Raw genomic sequence first — 19,962 nt, forward strand, 5'->3', positions numbered from 1 at the left:
GTCTATCAAGAAGGATGAGACACAAGCTCTTCTGATTGGTGGGCCTCAAAGTGCCAAGGGTAAGGGCAAAGAGCCTACGAAAGGCAACTCCCTTAAGCCCAAAGAAAAGTCCAAAAGGAAGAAAGGCAAAAAGAAGGGTAAGAGTGCACCCAAGGACCAAAGCGATGTTGTGTGCTTCCATTGTGGCAAAATTGGCCATTGGAAGAGGAATTGTCCAGACTACCTGAAGAGTGTGAAGGAGCATGGTGATGCTTCTACCTCAGGTATTTACATGATTGAGATAAATTATTCTTGTGCTAATCTGACTTCATGGGTATTGGATACCGGTTGTGGTTCTCATATTTGCAATTCGTTGCAGGTGCTTAGGAGCCCTAGAAGATTGGAGAAAAACGAGGTGGACCTCCGCCTTGGTGATGGAGCAAGAGTTGCTGCTCATGTTGTTGGAGATACCAACCTCATTAGCCTACGGGCCTCTTATTGCATTTGAATAATTGTCTTTATGATCCCGGCATTTCTAGAAACATTATTTCTATTTCTTGTTTAGAACAAGATGGTTTTGCTTTCACTATTAGGGATGGTACATTTTCTATCATTTTGAATCATATTGTTTTTGGTACTGCTTCTTTAATAAATGCCTTGTATGTTTTGGAAATGGGAACTGAAGTGCTCAATGTAGATGTGAAACGACCTAGGATAGATAATCAATCTTATCTTTGGCACTGTAGACTAGGGCACATAAAATGAAACAAGATTATCTAGGATGCATAGAGATGGATGCCTAGATCCCAAGGATTTGGAATCCTATGGACAATGTGAATCTTGTCTAGCTGGGAAAATGATTCGTCAAAAGCCCAAAGGGCTTGAGATTCATAGGGCTAGTGAGTTATTAGAACTCATTCACTCTGATGTATGTGGCCCAATGTCTATTAAGGCTAGAGGAGGATACTCCCATTTCATTACCTTTACGGATGAAGTAAAGAAACAGCGTGGCAAGATGGTTAAGTCACTGCGATCAGATCGTGATGGTGAATATCTGAGCCATGAGTTTCGGGATTATCTAAGAGAAAATGGAATTCTCTCGCAGTTTACTGCACCTTACACAACACCAATATGGTGTCTCAGAAAGAAGAAATAGGACCTTATTAGACATGGTTAGGTCTATGATGAGTGAGACTCAACTTCCAAAATCATTTTAGGGATATGCCTTAGACACAGCGGCATACCTTCTAAATAGGGTACCGTCTAAATTTGTTCAAACCACACTATATACAATATGGAATGGTAAGAGACCCAACCTAAGTTACCTCAGGGTATGGGGATCGCCAGCTTATGTCAAAGCGTTGGCAATAGACAAGCTTAGTGCTAAGAGTACTAAATGTCTTTTTGTGGGGTATCCCAAAGGTACTTAGGGATACTACTTTTACTCCATGGTTGAACACAAGGTGTTTGTGTCCAAGAATGCTGAGTTCCTTGAGAAGGATTTGATATCTCAAGGAGCCAGTGGGAGTAAGATTGATCTTGAAGAAGTTCAAGGACCACAAGAACAGATTGAGGAACCCGAGTCTGCTCCGCAGGCGACGTTCTCCAATGGAGAAGTAAACACACAACTCCGTAGGTCTACAAGGGTCATGCATCCACCTGAGAGGTATGGGTTTATGATTGAGAATCAGCAAACCATCGAGGATGATGAACCAAGTAACTACGAAGAGGCAGTCAAGAATGTTGACTCTTCTAGATGACTTGAAGCCATGGAATCTAAAATGGATTCGATGTATCAAAACAAGGTATGGACCTTGATTCCTAAACCGCAAGGAATAGTTCCTATCGGTAATAAATGGGTCTTTAAAAGAAAGACTGATGCAGATGGCAACGTTCAGACCTACAAAGCTAGGTTGGTGGCGAAAGTGTATCGTCAAAGACAAGAAGTTGACTATGATGAGATTTTCTCACCGGTTTCCATGATCAAATCTATTAGGATCATGCTTGCGATAGTAGCAGGTATCAAGGAGTTGGAATATTCGTTTTGATGAAGTCGTTAGGAGTAATGGTTTCATCAAGAACGAGGATGAACCTTGTGTTTATAGGAAGGTTAGTGGTAGTAATGTTGTCTTCCTTGTGCTTTATGTAGATGACATATTACTTATAGGAAATGACATCACCACATTACAAATAATGAAAGAGTGGCTTTCAGAAAGCTTCACCATGAAGGATTTGGGAGAAGCGGCCTTTATACTTGGTATAAAAATCTATAGAGATAGATCCAACAAGCTGCTGGGTTTATCTCAATCCACGTATGATGACAAGATGCTAAAGAGGTTTAGCATGGAAGGGTCGAAAAGGGGTTTTCTTCCTGTCAGTCATGGGGTACACCTTTCAAAGGCTATGTGTCCTAAGTCACAGCCTGAGAAGGATCGCATGAGTGGAATTCCATACGCTTCGGCTTTTGGATCCTTCATGTATGCCATGATATGTACGAGACCAGATGTCTCATATGCTTTGAGCATTACGAGCAGATACCAGTCTGACCCTAGAGAGGGTCACTGAACAGCAGTCAAGACCATCCTTAAATACTTAAGAAGAACTAAGGATGCGTTTCTGGTCTATGGTAGGGTTGATGAGTTTACAGTGAAAGGGTTCACTGATGCCAGCTTTCAAGGTGACAAAGATGACTGTAAGTCACAATCAGGATTCGTATTCACCTTAAATGGTGGGGTAGTATCTTGGAAGAGTTCCAAGCAGGAAACAAAAGCAGATTCAACGACAGAAGCTGAATACATAGCTGCTTCAGAAGCGGCTAAGGAGGCCGTGTGGATCAAGAAGTTCATATCTGAACTAAGGGTGGTTCCAAGCGTAGATGAGCCCTTACAGTTGCTTTGCGAAAGCACTGGAGCCATTGCGCAGTCAAAGGAACCTAGGTCTCATCAAAGATCTAAACACGTGCTCTGCAGATATCACCTGATTAGAGTAATCATTGATAGGAAGGATGTAAAGATGGATTATGTTCCTACGGATGATAACCTAGCCGATTCTCTGACAAATGTTGTTTCTCAGAGAAAACATGATAGTCATTATGAGGATTTGGGTATACGACTTAGGTCTGATTGGCTCTAGGCCATTCCCTCACTGTTAGTATATGGGTGTCCTAGAGACAATCTTTTTGATTAAATAAGAACATAAGATGTAGACCTTTTTGTCGCAAGTTAATAATAAGCACTCTTTATCCTGTTTCATATTTAGTCTCGATATTATTGTTAATATATTATGAATAAACTTTATAAACCCCTTGGAATAAAATAGGTATCTATTTTAAGTATCTGTGATGAGATCACGATCATGAGGATTTAAGGATACCAGATGTTTATTCCTAATTTTATGTTCCTAGTCTAGAGACAATGAGAATGGGGATCAGTGATCTCGGGTAAGACTAGCACGACTTATCTACTTGTATTCGGATGCAAGGTAAAGACCTCATGAGCTACAGATATGGAGATGTCTTAGCTAAAGTCGTGGGTGGACCTATAAGGGCATAGCTCGCACTGAACAGACCCACAAAGAGACTCTATGAGGAAATCTCATTGAGAGTATCATTAGAGTAGTCTCTTTACATTTGGGTATATCTTTCCTTAGACCAGAAGTTATTACCTAGACTATGTTCTAGAAGGCATGCTTTGACTGTATACCTCGTCTGCCTGAAACATGGAGACTCATAGGTATACTGTTGAGCTTGTCCTGAAAGAGCACAGGGCTAAGGTGATAAGCTGAAGCAATTCGTCAAATCTCTGTGAGAGATTAGGTTATCTGTAAACCGGGAAATCGGGATGATATTTACAGAGACTCGGGAATCTATGCATAGTAAAAGAGATAATGAGATGATCTGCCTTTAGAGTCAGTAAATTGAAGATTCCCTATTTCGAATAAAGCTTACCCTAAACCGCAAGGGTTGATACGTTTCCTTACCCTAGGTTTAATGGGAAGGTAACCGAGACGAAAGGAAATATATACGTCAACCAAATATGTGTAATAGGATGATCAAGTCATTAATCTAACTAGCTCTAGGGCAACAAAGCATTGCTAGTGCTCTGTGTTGTCATTAAATGGGTTGTTGGCTTATTGGGCCCAAGCCCATTTATGTTAGTGGTTATGTTGGACCTAATGGGTCACACACTAACACCTTCTTGTCATGATGATCTAGCATTAAAGGTATTGGGCCTAATAATGGTTGTTAGCCTAGGATGAAGTTTGGAAGCCCACCAAGAAAGAGAGGGCGCATGGTATGTTAATGGGCTTGGAGGGTCCAAGACATTACTAATTAATTTAATTGGTTAAATTAATTACCAAATATTTAAATTTTGAATTTTGAATTTTGAATTTCGAATTTTGAAATTCGAATTTGGAATTTGAAATTTGAAATTTGAAATTTGAAATTTGAAATTTGAATTTTGAATTTGAATTTTGAAATTTGAAATTTGAATTCGAAATTTGAATTTGAATTTAAAATTTAAATGTTTGAACATTTGAATTTAAATGTTAGAATTCGAATTTGAATTGGCTATGAAAAGTTGTTTCATAACAAAAGGATAAGATGAGATCTTGTTGGAACAAATTCCTTGTATCAAGAGAAGATCTATGGAGATCTCCAAAGGCTGATTTGGGGCGCCACTTTGGTTGGAGATGAGTGTCATCTTTTTCAAACAAACAAGCTCCAATCAGATTTGGTTGTTGAGAGAATCAGTGAGCTAGTTGGGGATGAATGGGGCGCATGAATAGGATGGTCATATGATGACTATTAGTTCAGAATCTTGACTAGATAGAGACCTAGTCTCATGAGGATTCAAAGGTAGGTTGTTGGGAATTTTGAATTGCAACAACTCCACCTTTTTCTCCTCTCTTGCGTGCCACTTTCATTGGTTTTTTTTAAGTGAAAATTCTGATTTGATTTCTCTCACTCTCTTGTGCGAATACTAGGGGTAAGTTCTCCTTAAGGTTTTCAGAAAAAGACCTAGCCAATTCTACTCCAATCCATTCCCACTCTTGTGAAGTTTTCATGCTGAAGGCTTCACTCTTCTAAACACATTTACCTAGCCTCCTTCTTCACCTATTGAGCGCATAGCAAGCCTCTTTGTGGTGGTCAATTGGTGGCTTGACAAGAAAAGTTCTTGCATCTTGACGTGGATGGTGTGGATGAACGTTAGAGGGTTTGAACCCTTCAAACCTAACACTGATCGTCTTGGAGTTTTGAACTTACAAATAAAGGTAACATCATACTGTCATAAAGCATGATTCTTGATTGCATGTGTGATTCCGCATAAGAAAAAATTTAGTTTTTCCCTCTCACATGCTACGGCCTTCAAGGCTAGTTACTTTCACTCACAAAGCTCACTAAACTAGTGTTTATAACTCAAAGAGGAAGAATCAAAGTAAATGTGGAGTCTTGAGGGATTTCCATGGAGGAAAGCTCAAGTTTTTGAAAGGAGAAGAGGTGACAAGGGTGGCACTCAGAATTCTGAAACACAAGTCATGTAGGAGGCATAACATGGCCTAGGGTTTTGGGCCATAAGGGTATTTATAGCCCACTTAAGTGTAATCGCACAATATTAGCAATAATAGCTACGCTTAGCATTTTAAACTCAAATTCGGGATTCTGAACCTAGCCATTTTTCTAAGATTTATCATATTTTTATTTATTTTTTCGCAGCACCTTTCTGGTACGCGCTTTTCCATAGCCAATATCAGTTCTGGCACCAGTTCTCATTATTTTAACTTGAAACTTGTTTTACAAGCCCTATATATTATTCTAGTGACATATTCACACTTTTATAATTTTTCGGGATACTTCATCGGTACGCATTTATACTGAGTAGCAGAACCGGTATCTGCACTTTTCGTCAGAAAAGTGACTTTCAACATTATTAATTACTTCCTATAATTATTTAAGCCTTATCATAATTATTAGGGTCAATTATGAAATCATTTCCTAATTTCACATAATTAATTAATTAACTTCCTTAATTAACGGTGCGGGTTCTTACATTTCACATCACCAATCTTCCTCATTAAGTGAATTCCATCAATGGCAAATTGTCTAAAACATACATATTCACCTTACATATGTTCATTCAAGTGATAATGTCAATATACATTTTTCATACATAATGAATGTTGTACCATCACTTAGTCTTATACAATGACATCCTTAACGTCTCATAATTACAATGCCAAGTCATAAAAAAAATACACATATCCTTTAAACCACAGGCTTACAAAATGTGCTATCCAATCCTATGTATATACATATAGCATGAACTATAAACCTTAGTTCCAAACTTTACAAGTTTCTCTACAAAAATACATATAAGACAATGCAACATGTATCCTCCAAACATAACAACAATATAATTAGGTCCCAAAATGTAAGAGTCTATAACTTTGTACAGGCTTCTTGCCTAATAAGGTCCAACCTCCTTCAGCCGAAGTACCTGAAATATGATCCTCAAACAAGGTGAGATAAACATCTCAATAAACCCAGGGATCATGGAGGACTCCTCCACCCATAAGTTCACTTCCCGAATAAAAAGTTAATACATATAATAACTCAAACTAGTATAATGGAAAATTAGAAATTTTTCATAATTTATTAGATATTACTTAGGTCAAAAATCGAATTATGAGATTAATTAGATACAAAAACTAATTTTTACAGTCTAAGTCACTTTTAAGATAAAAGTGCAATTACAGAGAGATTTTAGATAAATTAGATACATAATATAATTTTTACAGTTTAAGTCACTTTTCAGCTAAAAGGGCAATTATAGTGAGTTTTGGGGTAAAATGCAGAATTTAACTGAAACTTGTAAAAAAGTTAGTGAAGACTAATTTATTAAGATTATGAGATAAAACACATAAAAGAAATATCAAGTTATTTGGCTAGAATATAAAAATGAAAGAAAGTGGTAAAAAAGAGAAATTTACCAAATAGAAGGGTTAAATGAGAAAAATAGGAAAGTGGCAAGTAATAACCTAAGTCAATAAGTGACTAAGTCCCAAAGAAGCATTTTATTTCACCTCCTTGACCACCATAATCAAAGTCTTCTTCTTTATAGAGAGAAAGTGTAACACCCCGTGTATACCCGGTTTGTTATCATATCATCGTATTAAGCGCTGCTTAATTAAAATGCGGAACTAACTTTTTTTTTCAATTATGACGTCTTTATTATTAACCAAGTTGATTACTTAATCCTCTTTCATAACATTTCCTGTATCTAATTTGCAAATAAAAAACTACTGAAATACCTCATATATAAATAACTGTCTCTAGTCACGGAACTACAACACGTAGACCAGACAAATCCTGATAATTTATACAACTTAAAGCTAAAAGCATAAATAACATCAATGTGGCATGGACAACCTCCATGCTCACCAATAACGCAACAAAGTCCAACAGAGTCTCAAATCATATAACAATATACTGAAGGTAAACATAATCAGTATCCAGACATATCAATAAGCAGCATGCATATCAACTCAACTCCGGCCTCCTGCCACTAGAGGTATCAACCCCCGAGGTACCTGAACCTGAAAATATGCTCCAAACGTGGGGTGAGATCTCTAAAAAGAAATCTCAGTAAGGCAAGGGGTCCTCAAAGATCTCTCCACCCCAAGCTCACTTACATGTGCAATATAAGTTTAAAAGCAGTAAAATAGTATAAGTTCCAAAATCGATGCAATGCAGCATATAATCATGTCATGTGTGTCAAAATCCTACTGGCCAGAGAACATGCAGGAATTAAAAACGTCTATAACCTACAATCAGTACAAGACGCCACTTGCACCCACCCACAGAATCACCATATTGTATGACGCCACATACTCAGGCTTACCGTCTAGGTGGAACAACACATACATATCATAAGGCATTTGCGCTTAACAGCTCAATAGCATTTCAAATATCAATACATGAAAACACATCATGTATATAAACCATCCTTCCATGAGGTATGGTGGAACCAACAATGGCAAAACCAAGGACACAAAAGCTTACCTCTCAAGCTATCCGTCCAAACCAAGAGTCCACACTGGCCCAAGGTCACCAAACAGCACACTCACAATCTGCTTATATCAGAAACATTATCAATATCCATACTCTAAAGGTTCATTTCATTATGACAACATTTCCTTTTTCGTTTACATCTTTTCTAGTTCATAATTATCAAGCATTAAGCCCCACTATTAAAGGTATTGTTGTTTCCCAACAGTAACACAGACTTCCTAGGGAATCATTCCCAAATGGGTACTTTCCCACGCATTAAAACTGGTTTCTGGTCATTTTGACAGTGGGTAATCGATTACCAAAAACAGTGTAAGAACCTGCAACGTTAAATTAGGAAATTAATTAAATAAATATGAGAATTAGGAAATAATTTCATAATTAACCCTAATAATTATGAGAAGGCTTAAATAATTATGGTAATTAATTAATAGTGTTGAAAGTCGCTTTTCTGATGAAAAGTGCAGATATCGATTCTGCTCCACGGTATAAATGTGTACCGATGAAGTATCCCGAAAAATTATAATAAGTGTGGGAATATTCCTATAATAATATATAGGACTAGCATAACAATTTTGGAGTCAAAATAATGAGAACTGGTGTCAGAACTAATATTGTCAGCGTGAAAACGCGTACCGAAAAAGTGTTGCGAAAAATAAAAATAAAAATATGAAAAATCCTAGAAAAATGGCTAGGTTCAGAATATGAAGTTTGAGACTGAAATGATAAGCGTAGCTATTAATGCTAATACTATGCGATTAAACTTAAGTGGCTTATAAATACAAGGGCACACATTTCTAGGTCAGATTTTCCTCCTTCCTACATGACATTCTGAGTCTCCTTGGCTGCCACCTTCTTCTCCATTGCAAAGTTGGAGCTTTTCTTCATTTTTAAGCCAAAGACTCCACATTTCCTTCTTGAAAACCCTACTCCATCGTTGTGTGAGCTTGTAGCAAGCTTTGGGGGAGTGGAGAGAGTGTTCTTGGGAGCTCTTGATTCTATTTTCTGAGTGTGTGTGGGCTTCCTCCTTGGTTGTGGGAGTGTGTGTGCTTTCCACCTCCATTTGAGCTTAAAGAACCAATCTTTTGAGGGAAAGAACTTACCTTTGAGTAGTGATTTTCGTGCATCACTAAGGCAGAGGCTTAGGGCATTTCATTGATCATCAAAGGCTCATCTTTTTCTGAGTTCAAGGACCCCATAGGTATACCTTGAACTTTCTCTTTGAAATTTCATGAAAATAGCTTATTTGTGTTATGAAAAGAGATAACTTTAATCATTCAAGCTTAGGACTGTTAATCTAATGTTAATAAGTATTAATGAACATCTATTTTGGGTCAAAATCGAACCTTGGATCATTGGGAGCCATTTTCACTTCGGTTTATGCAGAAAAATTCTGCAGAAAACTGTTCTGCCCGCGTGGTAATCGATTACCTTTTGTTGGTAATCGGTTACCATGTGCAGTAATCGATTACCATGTTTTTGGTAATCGGTTACCATGTGCAGTAATCGATTTCCATGTTTTTGGTAATCAGTTACCGTGTGCAGTAATCGATTACCATGTTTTTGGTAATCGATTACCTAGTTCAGCAATCGATTACCATGTACTTGGTAATCGATTACCACCTGTGAAAATGACCAGAAACCAATTTTATGCGTGGGAAAGTCCCCATTTGGGCTTGATGGCCTAGGAAGTTGGTGTTACTGTTGGGAAACAGTGATACCTTTAATTGAAGGACTTAATGCTTGATAATTATGAACTAGAAAAGATGTAATCGAATAAGGAAATGTTGTCATAATGAAATGAACCTTTAAAGTATGGTTATTGATGATATTTCTGATATAAACAGATTGTGATTGTGCTGTTTGTGGGCATTGAGATAGTGTGAGCTTGGCTTGGATAGTTAGCTTGCGAGGTAAGCTTTCGTGTCCTCGGTTTAGCCATTGTTGGTTCCACCATATCCCATGGGGGGATGGTTTATATGCATGATGTGTTTTTATGTACTGTTTTATTGAAATGCTATTGAGTTGTTAAGTGCAAGTGCCTTATGATATGTATGTGATGTTCGCCTAGACGGGATTAAGTTTCTGTCGGCAAGTACGGCATGAGCGCGTACTTTGTGGGTAATAGACGTATTCCTGCACCTCTATGGCCAGTAGATTAGTTATAACACACATGACATGATTATCTGCTGCATTGCACTGGTTTTAGAACTGATATTGAATTACTGCTTTTAGAACTTATATTGCACATGTAAGTGAGCTTGGGGTGGAAGATCCTTGAGGACCCCTTGTCTTACTGAGATTTCTGTTTAGAGATCTCACCCCACGTTTGGGGCACATATTTCAGGTCCAGGTAACTCGGGGGTTGAGATCTCGGGCGGCAGGAGGCCGAAGCTTAGCTGGGATATATGCTGTTTATGATGATATACTTTGGATACTGACATGCTATTTATCTTATTATTATTTTGATGTTATTGAGACTGCTGTTGGGATTTGTTGCCTTATTTGGTGAGCATGGGGATTGTCCATGCCACTTTGATTGATTATGTCTTATTTAGATTCGAGTTGTATAATGTATCAGGATATTGTCTGGACTACGTGTTGTAGCTCCGTGACTTAGATACTCACTATTTATATATGAGGTTATTCAGTGTAGTAGCTGTTTAATTACAATTTACATACATGCAATGTTTTGGAAATGAATTAAGTAATTCAACTTGGTAATGATAATGACGTCATAATTGAAAAGAAAAAGATATTCCGCATTTTAAATTAAGCGTGGCCTAATACGATAACATGTTAACAAACCGGGTATACACAAGGTGTTACAAACAGGGTAATCGATTACTGCACATGGTAATCGATTACCAAAAACAGGATAATCGATTACTGCACATGGTAACCGATTACCAAAAATAGGGTAATCGATTACTGCACATGGTAACCGATTACCAACGAAAAGTAATCGATTACCACGCGGGCAGAATAGATTTCTGCAGAATTTTTCTGCATAATCCGAAGTGGTAAAGGCTTCCAATGATCCAAGGTTTGGTTTTGTCCCAAAACAGATGTTCATTATCACTCATTAACCCTAGATTAACAACCCTTAGCTTGAATGATTAAAGTTATCTCTTTTCATGACACAAACAAGCTATTTTCATGAAATTTCAAAGGGAATGTTCAAGGTATACCTATGGGAGCTCAAACTCAGTAGAACAAGGTGCTCTTGGAGCTCCCAAACCTATCCCAAGAAGTCAGATTACACAAGTCACGAAATGGTGACCAAAGCTTGGTCATTTCTCAACCAAAATGGCACCTTGAAGCTTCAAATGGCATGGAGATGGCTCCCACACCACACAACCTCAAAGTCAGCAGCTCTCTCACTCAAAACGAAACCCACAACTCAGAAATGGCTGGACTTTCAACCTCCCAAGGCTAGAGCACACATATACAAGGGACTTTGGTGAAGAAAGTAAGAGAAAAGGTGCTCTCTTGGAGCTTCAATGGAGGAAGATGAAGGTGACAATGGAGGGGAAGGTGGCTGCACTCCAAGGCTCAGAAATTCTCACGTAGAGACAATAGGAACTAACCTAGAAATTTGTGCAAGTGTCTATTTATACCCTCATTAAGTTTTGAACGTCGATATTAGCAATCATAGCTACGCTAATCATTTTAATCTCAAACCTCATATTCTGAACCTAGCCATTTTTCTAAGATTTATCATATTTTTATTTTATTTTTCGCAGCACTTTGCCGGTATGCTCTTTTACGTATTCGGTATCAGTTCTAACGCCAGTTGTTGTTATTTTGACTTCAAACTTGTTATACTAGTCCTAGATATTATTATAGTGATACTGATATATACATACTTTTCATAATTTTCCGGGATACTTCATCAATACGCATTTATACCGTGGAGCAGAACCGGTATCTGCACTTTTCGTCATAAAAGCGACTTTCAACATTAATAATCACTTACTATAATTATTTAAGCCTTCTCATAATTATTAGGGTCAATTATGAAATTATTTCTTTAATCTCATATTTATTTAATCAAATTCCTAAATTAACGGTGCGGGGTCTTACAGAAAGCCATTGGAGAGGAGCTTGAAAACTGAAAACCTAGCTGGAGAAATAGACCATAAAACACAAAACTTCTAACTACAAAGTTGTTTAGAATATCCTCTTTATCAAAACCCATACCCCATTTTCGAATTTGAAGCATTATAGATAGAGAAATCATCCTCTCAAAGCCTAGGTCAAAATTTTGGGATCATGGTTATTTTGGAGTTGTTCAACCATTAGAAGCTTGAAAAACTCTCATCTCTCCATTCTAAGGTGGATTATGGTAAGAAAACTACACTTCTTACATATTTTTATGGATTTTTGACAAATCTAGGGTGTGGTGAATAGTGTTGTGCAAAAATTGTGGGTTAATGCGTTTAATGGTTGTTTTGTGTATACGTTCCTTTGTTAAATGTGTTTAGAAATGGTTATTGATAAAGGAAAAATCATGAACCTATCATTTAACTCACTATGAAAAATTATGGTTTTTGACTATGTGTCAATTTTGAAATTCATGAATGTTGATGGATTGGAAGGATTTTGATGGTGCGTTATTGTATTGTGTGTTGGTATAATGTTGAACCAATTGATATATCGGTGGAGGTGCGCTCATTGGAACCAACCATTGTACATGAACTAAAATCTTGAATTTTACCAAAAAGGTAAGTCATGTTTTATGAGATTATGAGGAGTTCTAGCCAATAGCTTGATATTTATGTGTTGTTGAATGTATGAATGATCACACTTCCATAATTATGCCATAGGTTGCCTTGTGTGGATTGGTTGTGATTGAGGCACTTACAGTGGAAGAAAGCAATTAACAAAACTCTACAACATGTAAATTTTTGGACCTTGGGATTAATCCCTTTGTGTGTTACACCATGCTCCATTAGAGTAGTGATTTTAGTGATATGTTGTGCATCATAGTATCAGATAGTATGATGCATGTTCAGATGAATTATGTTTATGATTAACACATGACGGAATGTATGACAATGTGTATTATATGATAAGTATATCTAGCAAGTAGATTTTTGTATATATGTATGCATTACTTTCTTTTGGGGGTAGCAGCCTATGTGATGAAGCAGAAGTATCTTGGAAGTAATTGCATGTATGGACTTTCCTTGAATATAGCCTGGTGGGGTTTTTCTTGGGGTTGGATTCCTATGGGACGTAGCAGAAGTCTCATGAAAGGACCATGATAGACACTATAGGAACTTACCTTAGAAGAAGTAGAATTCCTTGGGGTTTAATTCCTATGAGATGTAGCATAAGTTTGATGAAAGTTCCAACATATATGAAATGATGTATGATATATTATGTATGTTATGAGTATATTTATGTATGTATGTATGTATGTAATTGCTTTCCTTGGACGTAGCAGAAGTCCTTGGGTCTTGATGCTTAGGAGATGCAGCAGAAGTCTTTTGAAAATAGTACATGTATGGACTTTCCTTGGACATAGCAGAAGTCCTTGGGGTTTAATTCCTATGAAACAAAGCAGAATTTTCATGAAAGGACCATACCAGAAACATAAGACAAAGTGGAAGTCTTATGTAATGATTTTACAAGAAAACAATAGGAACTTCCCTTGAAGCCAGCTTATAAGGAACTCCTGGGGGGTAGCAACCTTAAAGACACAACCTTTAGTTATATCTCTTGGAAGTTCCTTAGTTATAAATAAGATATGATAAGATGAATAAGGTGAGATGATGTACGATATTAAAAGTACATTGTAAGAAAGGAACTTCCCTTGGAGCTAGTCGATAAGGAACTCATTGGGATCTCTTAGAAGTTCCATACTATCAGAATAGATAGAATGATAAAATAGTGATGACAAAATAGTTATAATATAACTATCCTTAAGAGATAGAATAGTTATGACATAACATAATAGAATGACAGAACAATATAGAAAAGACAGAATAAAACAGACATAATATGACAGATAAGATAGATATGGCAGAGTAGCTATAAAGAATAACGATGACAAAATAGCTATGACTAAAGAAGATATGATGTATGTATGCTATGTTTGTTTACTTTTGATGCATATAAAGTGAACTATAGGGTGAAGTGATCCTCCAAGGACCCTTCGTTTACTGAGATTTTTCTCTCACCCCGTGTTAGGGATATCATTTTAGGTACCAACAATGATGGTGTTGGAGCATCACATGGCAAAAGGCCATCATGGAGCATGACCGTATAACATTAGATTATGATTCCTGTTTTGATTTATATGTAATCATATGTTAGAAGAATTCACATGATGATGTATTATGAAGCCTAGATGTGGGGTATATGTATTTTGACATAGTTTCTATGATGTATATTTTCTTAGAAAGAAATGTATATGGACTATGTATTTGAACAATTCAAGCATGATAGGTTTATGTTCAAAAGAATATGAATATGTCAGTTTCAAGTTGAAAGATGTTTATGTAATAGAGATATCGAAGTATGTAAATGAGTACTATATTGAGATATTACTTGAGATGAAAGTGCTAGGTGAATTTTATGAGGCATGAATCATGAATGAAGCATAATGTTTGAGTATGAATGTATCAAAGATATAAAATGAAGATATGTTATGTTTAGATTTCATGAAAAGAATAGCTTGGAGCTTAAGATTTATATATGTTATGAAAAACTTCAAGGAAATGTGATGTGCCTCTATGTATTGGTTAAAGAATTACCAAACATGTCAATTGGGTACCATTAGTGGGATGGAACTGTCCCTAGATAGCTTGCAACTCGAAATGGATCATTTTTTATCTTTAGGAGCACGCTAAAGCGCCCCAAGAGCGCTAAGTGGCCTATAAATGCCAATTTCCTTGGTTCTTGAGCCCTAAAGCGCGCTACGACGTGCTACCAGAAAGAAAAATAGGCTCGACGAGTGCGTTGCTAGAGTTTACAGGAACATGTCATAGTGAAACAAGCATAACTTGATCTACAGTGCTACAAATTGAGTGAGGTTTAGGGTTTAGGATATAGGGTTTAGGCTACAAGGGGTCTGTGCTTGGCATCATAGTAGCTCTTCTGACAGCTTTGGACTTTCTTCAGCCTATCTCTGATCATCTCAATCTTCTCTGTAGTCTCTTGGACCAAGTCTGGCCCTAATAACTGCCTTTCTCCAATCTCCGTCCAACAAGTAGGTGCTCTACACCTACGGTCATACACGGCCTGATAAGGAGCCATGCCCAAACTGGTATAATAACTGTTGTTGTAGGAGAACTCAACCAGTGGCAGGTACTTATCCCAAGCATTACCCTACTCAAGCACACATGCTCTCAGCATATCCTCTAGTGTCTAAACGGTCCTCTTTGTCTGACCATCTCTCTGCGGGTGATATGCAGTACTTAATCTCAATTGCGTACCAAAGGCCTCATGTAATGCTTCCCAGAAGCGTGAAGTAAACTTCGGATCCCGATCACTGACTATGCTTTCGGGAATGCCATGAAGCTTCACAATCTCTCTGACATATAGTCTGGCCAGCTGCTCTCCGTTGAGAAAGTCATCTTGACTGGAATAAAGTGGGCAGATTTAGTCAATCTATCATCCACAACCCATATAGAATCAAATCCAGCATGGCTTCTCGGTAATCCGACAACAACGTCCATGGATATACTCGTCCACTTCCACTCCGGAATCTCTAATGGCTGTAACAAACACGAAGGCTTCTGATGCTCAATTTTCACCTTCTGACAAATAAGGCACTTATTCACAAACTAGGCTATGTCTTTCTTCATCCCAAACCACCAAAAGTTCCGCTTAAAATCTTGCTACATCTTGGTTGCACCTGGGTGGATGGTGTACTTACCCATGTGTCCCTCTGTCAACACTTATTCTACCATAGGCCCCTTCGGAACAATTACCGATCTTTGTAGTATTTCTCATTAGCAATATCGGTTAACACAAAATCTTACCCTTTCATCATTTGAATCCCTTCATCAAGAACTTGGGCCGCTTTAACTCTCTCTAACAGTGAATTTCGGACTTCAACTGTAGTCATGAAATATGAAGTCTCAAGTGGTGTCACGAAAATTCTCAAATCCCTAAAATTCTCAATCAAGTCATACTCTGCAATCATCATGCTAGCCACACCTGTGGTCTTTCTGCTCAAGGCATCAACCACTACATTCGCCTTCCCAGGGTGATACTAAAGATCAAACTCATAATCCTTCAGAAATTTCATCCATCACCTTTGCCTCATATTAAGCTCTTTTTGATCGAACAAGTACTTCAAGCTTTTGTGATCACTATAAACTGTGAAGGTAGCACCATACAAGAAGTGTCTCCATATCTTCAAGGTAAAAACCACAGCTGCTAACTCAAGATCATGAGTAGGGTAGTTCTCTTCATGAGGTCTCAACTGTCTAGAAGCATAGGCCACTACCTTTCGCTCCTGCATCAACACGCACCCTAATCCATACTTGGATGCATCACAATAGATCTCAAATCTCTCTTCCTGGTCAGGAAGAATCAAAACTGGTGTGGTAGTCAACTTATCTTTCAATTCTTGAAAGCTCACATCACACCCAAGGGTCCATGCAAATGGCACCCCCTTTCGGGTTAATCTAGTCAATGATAAGGCAATTATGGAGAATCCATTAATAAACCGCCTGTAGTATCCTACTAAACCTAGAAAACTTCGGACTTCAGTAACATTCTTGGGTCTCTCCCAATCCAACACCGCTTCTATTTTACTCGGATCAACCGCCACTCCAGCAGATGAAATGACGTGACCAAGAAACTAAATCCCATGCAGCCAGAACTCACTTTTGGATGGTTTGACATATAACTGATGCTCCCTCAAGATTTGCAAGACTATCCTCAAATGCTCAATATGCTCTTCCTTGCTCTTGGAATAAATTTGAATATCATCAATAAAAACCACAACGAACTGATCTAAGTATGGTTTAAAGATTCGATTCATATAGCTCATGAATATGGCTGGGACTTTTGTAAGGCCAAATGGGATCACAAAGTACTCATAGTGCCCATATCTAGATCGAAAAGTCGTCTTCAGAATATCTTCGGTTTTTACCTGGATCTGGTGATATCCGGAACGAAGGTTGATCTTGGAAAATACTGAAGCACCTCTGAGCTGATCCAACAAATCATCAATGCGCGATAGAGGATACTTGTTCTTTACTGTCACTTTCTTTAACTATCGGTAATCAGTGTATAACCTCATAGTCCCATCTTTCTTCATAAAAATGACAGGTGCATCCCAAGGAGATACACTCGGTCTGATAAAGTTCTTGTTGGATAATTCTTCTAACTTCTTCTTCAGCTCTGGTAGCTCCACTGGTGACATCTTGTATGGAGCCAATGAGATAGGCCCCACACCAGGTACTAAGTCGATTGAGAATTCAATCTCTCTCTCAGGTGGAAAATGAGGAATTTCTTCCGGAAATACATCTTCAAACTTGCACACAACCAGAATATTAGCAGTAGGTTCTTTGGAGGCTCCTACAAGTCCTCCCAGGATAATGTATCCTGCATCTCCCTCATTTAGAGCCATATTTAATTGTGGTGCCATCATGTACAAACAGTCCGGCTTCTCTCCTTTTTCAGAGAAGAAAATCCTTCTGCTACAACAATCAAGCATCACACCATATCAGACCAACCAATCCATGCCCAGGATAATGTGTAGATTCTTGCCCTCAAGCACTATCAAATCCACCATATATTCTTCTTGCTCGAATATGAATCTGACTTCTTTGCACTTCAAAGAAGTAGAAACAATGTCTCTGGTGGTAGTCTTCACTACCATGGGAGGCATGAACTCATGAATAGGCAAATGCAACCTAGTAGCAACAAATCCCGATATGAAAAAGTGGGTAGCTCCTGAATCAAACATAGCATCAAAAGCATATCCTCTGATAAGAATGGTACCTCGGATCAAGTTTGGAGACCTCTCGACCTTCTGTTGTGTCATCACATATAATCTGGCATTGGTGGGTACAGGAGACTCTTCAATGACCATCGGAGTCAGAACAGTCTGGATAGGAACTACCTGGATAGATGCTACCTGCCCCTTCCTCTAAGGGCACTCCCTAGAGAAATGTCCAGCCTGCCCACAACTGAAACAAACATTCTGCCCAAGTCTACAAACACCTGGATGTACCTTCCCACACTTGGCACAAGTCGGGATCTTCCTTACACCAGGCCTGCCGCTTCCATTCTTCACAAAGGGAGTCTTCTTAAACTTGTTACTCTGTTGTACCTGCAAACATTTTCCCTTACCCTTCCAAGGCATAGTCCTCCCACTGAAGCTCTTCCCAGCTGCTTCCTTACCTCTGGTACGACAGTATTCCTGAATATCCTGGCATTGCTTAATCAATTCCACAAAGTCTCTGGTGTAATGGTCAGCCAGCTTATCAACTATCATACCGTTCAAGCCCTTTTTAAACCTGAAGGCTTTGTCTTCTGGAGTGAGAGGAGCTCTACCATAGCAAGAATACTTTGCTAATCTGTTGAACTTGCTCAGATACTCATCCACTGTCATGCCTCCCTGTCTGAGGTCTTCAAATTCAATTCTTTTCTTTTCCCTATATTCTTCAGGGAAGTATTTCATTAGAAAATGCCTCTCAAAAACTGGCCAAGTAATGGCATACCCATGGCACTCAAGTGGGTGCCTGACATTGTTCCACCAATCTGTTGCGTCTGCTTGTAACATATACACAGTATACAGAAACTTCGTGTTGGCATCACACTCCATAACCTGAAAAATACGCTCCATCTCCATGAGCCACTCAAGTCCTGCAATGGGGACTCTTCCACCTTTGTAGTGAGGTGGGGAATGCTTCATGAAAGCATTCAACATACGCTCTCTGGTCTCTCGGTCAAACATAGGGGGCCCTACTGACCAAGTAATCTATATTACGGCTGCCTCTCGCGTCCCCCATAGATGAATGCCTCTGCCTCCTGGTGGGCCTCTCCTGTCCCTCCCTGCCTCAGCACGACAGGCTCAAGAATCGGTATGGGATCAACAACACATGCAGTCTGCTGCTGCACAGGTGGTGTAACTGGCGGTGGAGGAGGTGGTGGATGTTTGCCTCGTATCTCTGTCAGCAGTAGTCTCATCATCTCTGCATTCGCCAATTTGTTTTGGGCTATCAATTCTTGATTAGCCCTTCTCATACGCTCCTTATCCAACTCACGAGCCTCTTCAATTCTTTTCAAATCAGCCTCCCTGATTTGATTCAGGGTCTGCTGTAATGCTGCTATAGCGGCAACAATAGGATTAGGAGGCGGGTTTTGAGTTAGCTACGCTCAATCCAGTGATAGCATATGCAATATCATGACACTCAAGAGACACTCAATAAACAGTTCTAACACTTAAGCAATACATCAGTGAACGTCTCGGTGAAACTGCTCTGGTACCATAAATGTAACTCCCTGTAGTACTTCGGTTGTTACATACATGATATTTAGCGTACGCAGCGGAAGACTTTATTTTAAAAACATAATAAAGCGTCTTATAAAAGTACGAGTAAACTTTTTCCAAAATATGTTCTAATACAATTTCAAAGCGTTCATCTGTTAAATTGTGTTAGCGTAACATTAACATCTAAGTCTACTAATTAAAAATCATGGGCCATCACTATTTCCCGTTGACCATCCAAATATAACCTCAAGTGTCATTCCTGACGGAGTCTCACGGACAGCATAACGGCTGTATTTCGGATAACTGGGAACATGGGTCCCTCACATACAATAACCTGATAGATATAATAATTAAACAAACCGCTCGTAAGTCCCACACGGAGTGCGATCCCCTCTCAGGGTCAATACAAACAATAAGGCTTCATGCCTAAATAACTGAATACATACATCAA

General features: G+C 38.5%; 2 protein-coding genes across 2 annotated transcripts; both read right to left on the minus strand.

Annotated features, from left to right (window-relative positions):
• Positions 1–16,313: 16,313 nt before the first annotated feature.
• Positions 16,314–17,642, minus strand: LOC133306619 (uncharacterized). Its single transcript, XM_061506939.1, has 2 exons — positions 17,308–17,642; positions 16,314–16,692 (listed from the first exon to the last, which is right to left on the minus strand). The coding sequence occupies exons 1-2, from the start codon at positions 17,640–17,642 to the stop codon at positions 16,314–16,316; spliced, it is 714 nt and encodes a 237-aa protein (XP_061362923.1).
• Positions 17,643–18,164: 522 nt separating this feature from the next.
• Positions 18,165–18,974, minus strand: LOC133306622 (uncharacterized). Its single transcript, XM_061506942.1, has one exon. The coding sequence runs from the start codon at positions 18,972–18,974 to the stop codon at positions 18,165–18,167; it is 810 nt and encodes a 269-aa protein (XP_061362926.1).
• Positions 18,975–19,962: the final 988 nt, after the last annotated feature.

This window comes from Gastrolobium bilobum, unplaced genomic scaffold, assembly GCF_033153095.1.
Source record: "Gastrolobium bilobum isolate Gb01-03AN ecotype WA unplaced genomic scaffold, APGP_CSIRO_Gbil_v1 utg2059, whole genome shotgun sequence".
Lineage (NCBI taxonomy): Eukaryota > Viridiplantae > Streptophyta > Magnoliopsida > Fabales > Fabaceae > Gastrolobium > Gastrolobium bilobum.

Coding starts and splice junctions, on each gene's coding strand:
- LOC133306619 (XM_061506939.1), bottom strand. CDS start 17,642: ATGGCTCTAAATGAGGGAGATGCAGGATACATTATCCTGGGAGGACTT. Junction 16,693..17,307: donor AAGAAAGATGGGACTATGAG/GTTATACACTGA, acceptor ATCATTGACTAG/ATTAACCCGAAAGGGGGTGC.
- LOC133306622 (XM_061506942.1), bottom strand. CDS start 18,974: ATGTTTGACCGAGAGACCAGAGAGCGTATGTTGAATGCTTTCATGAAG.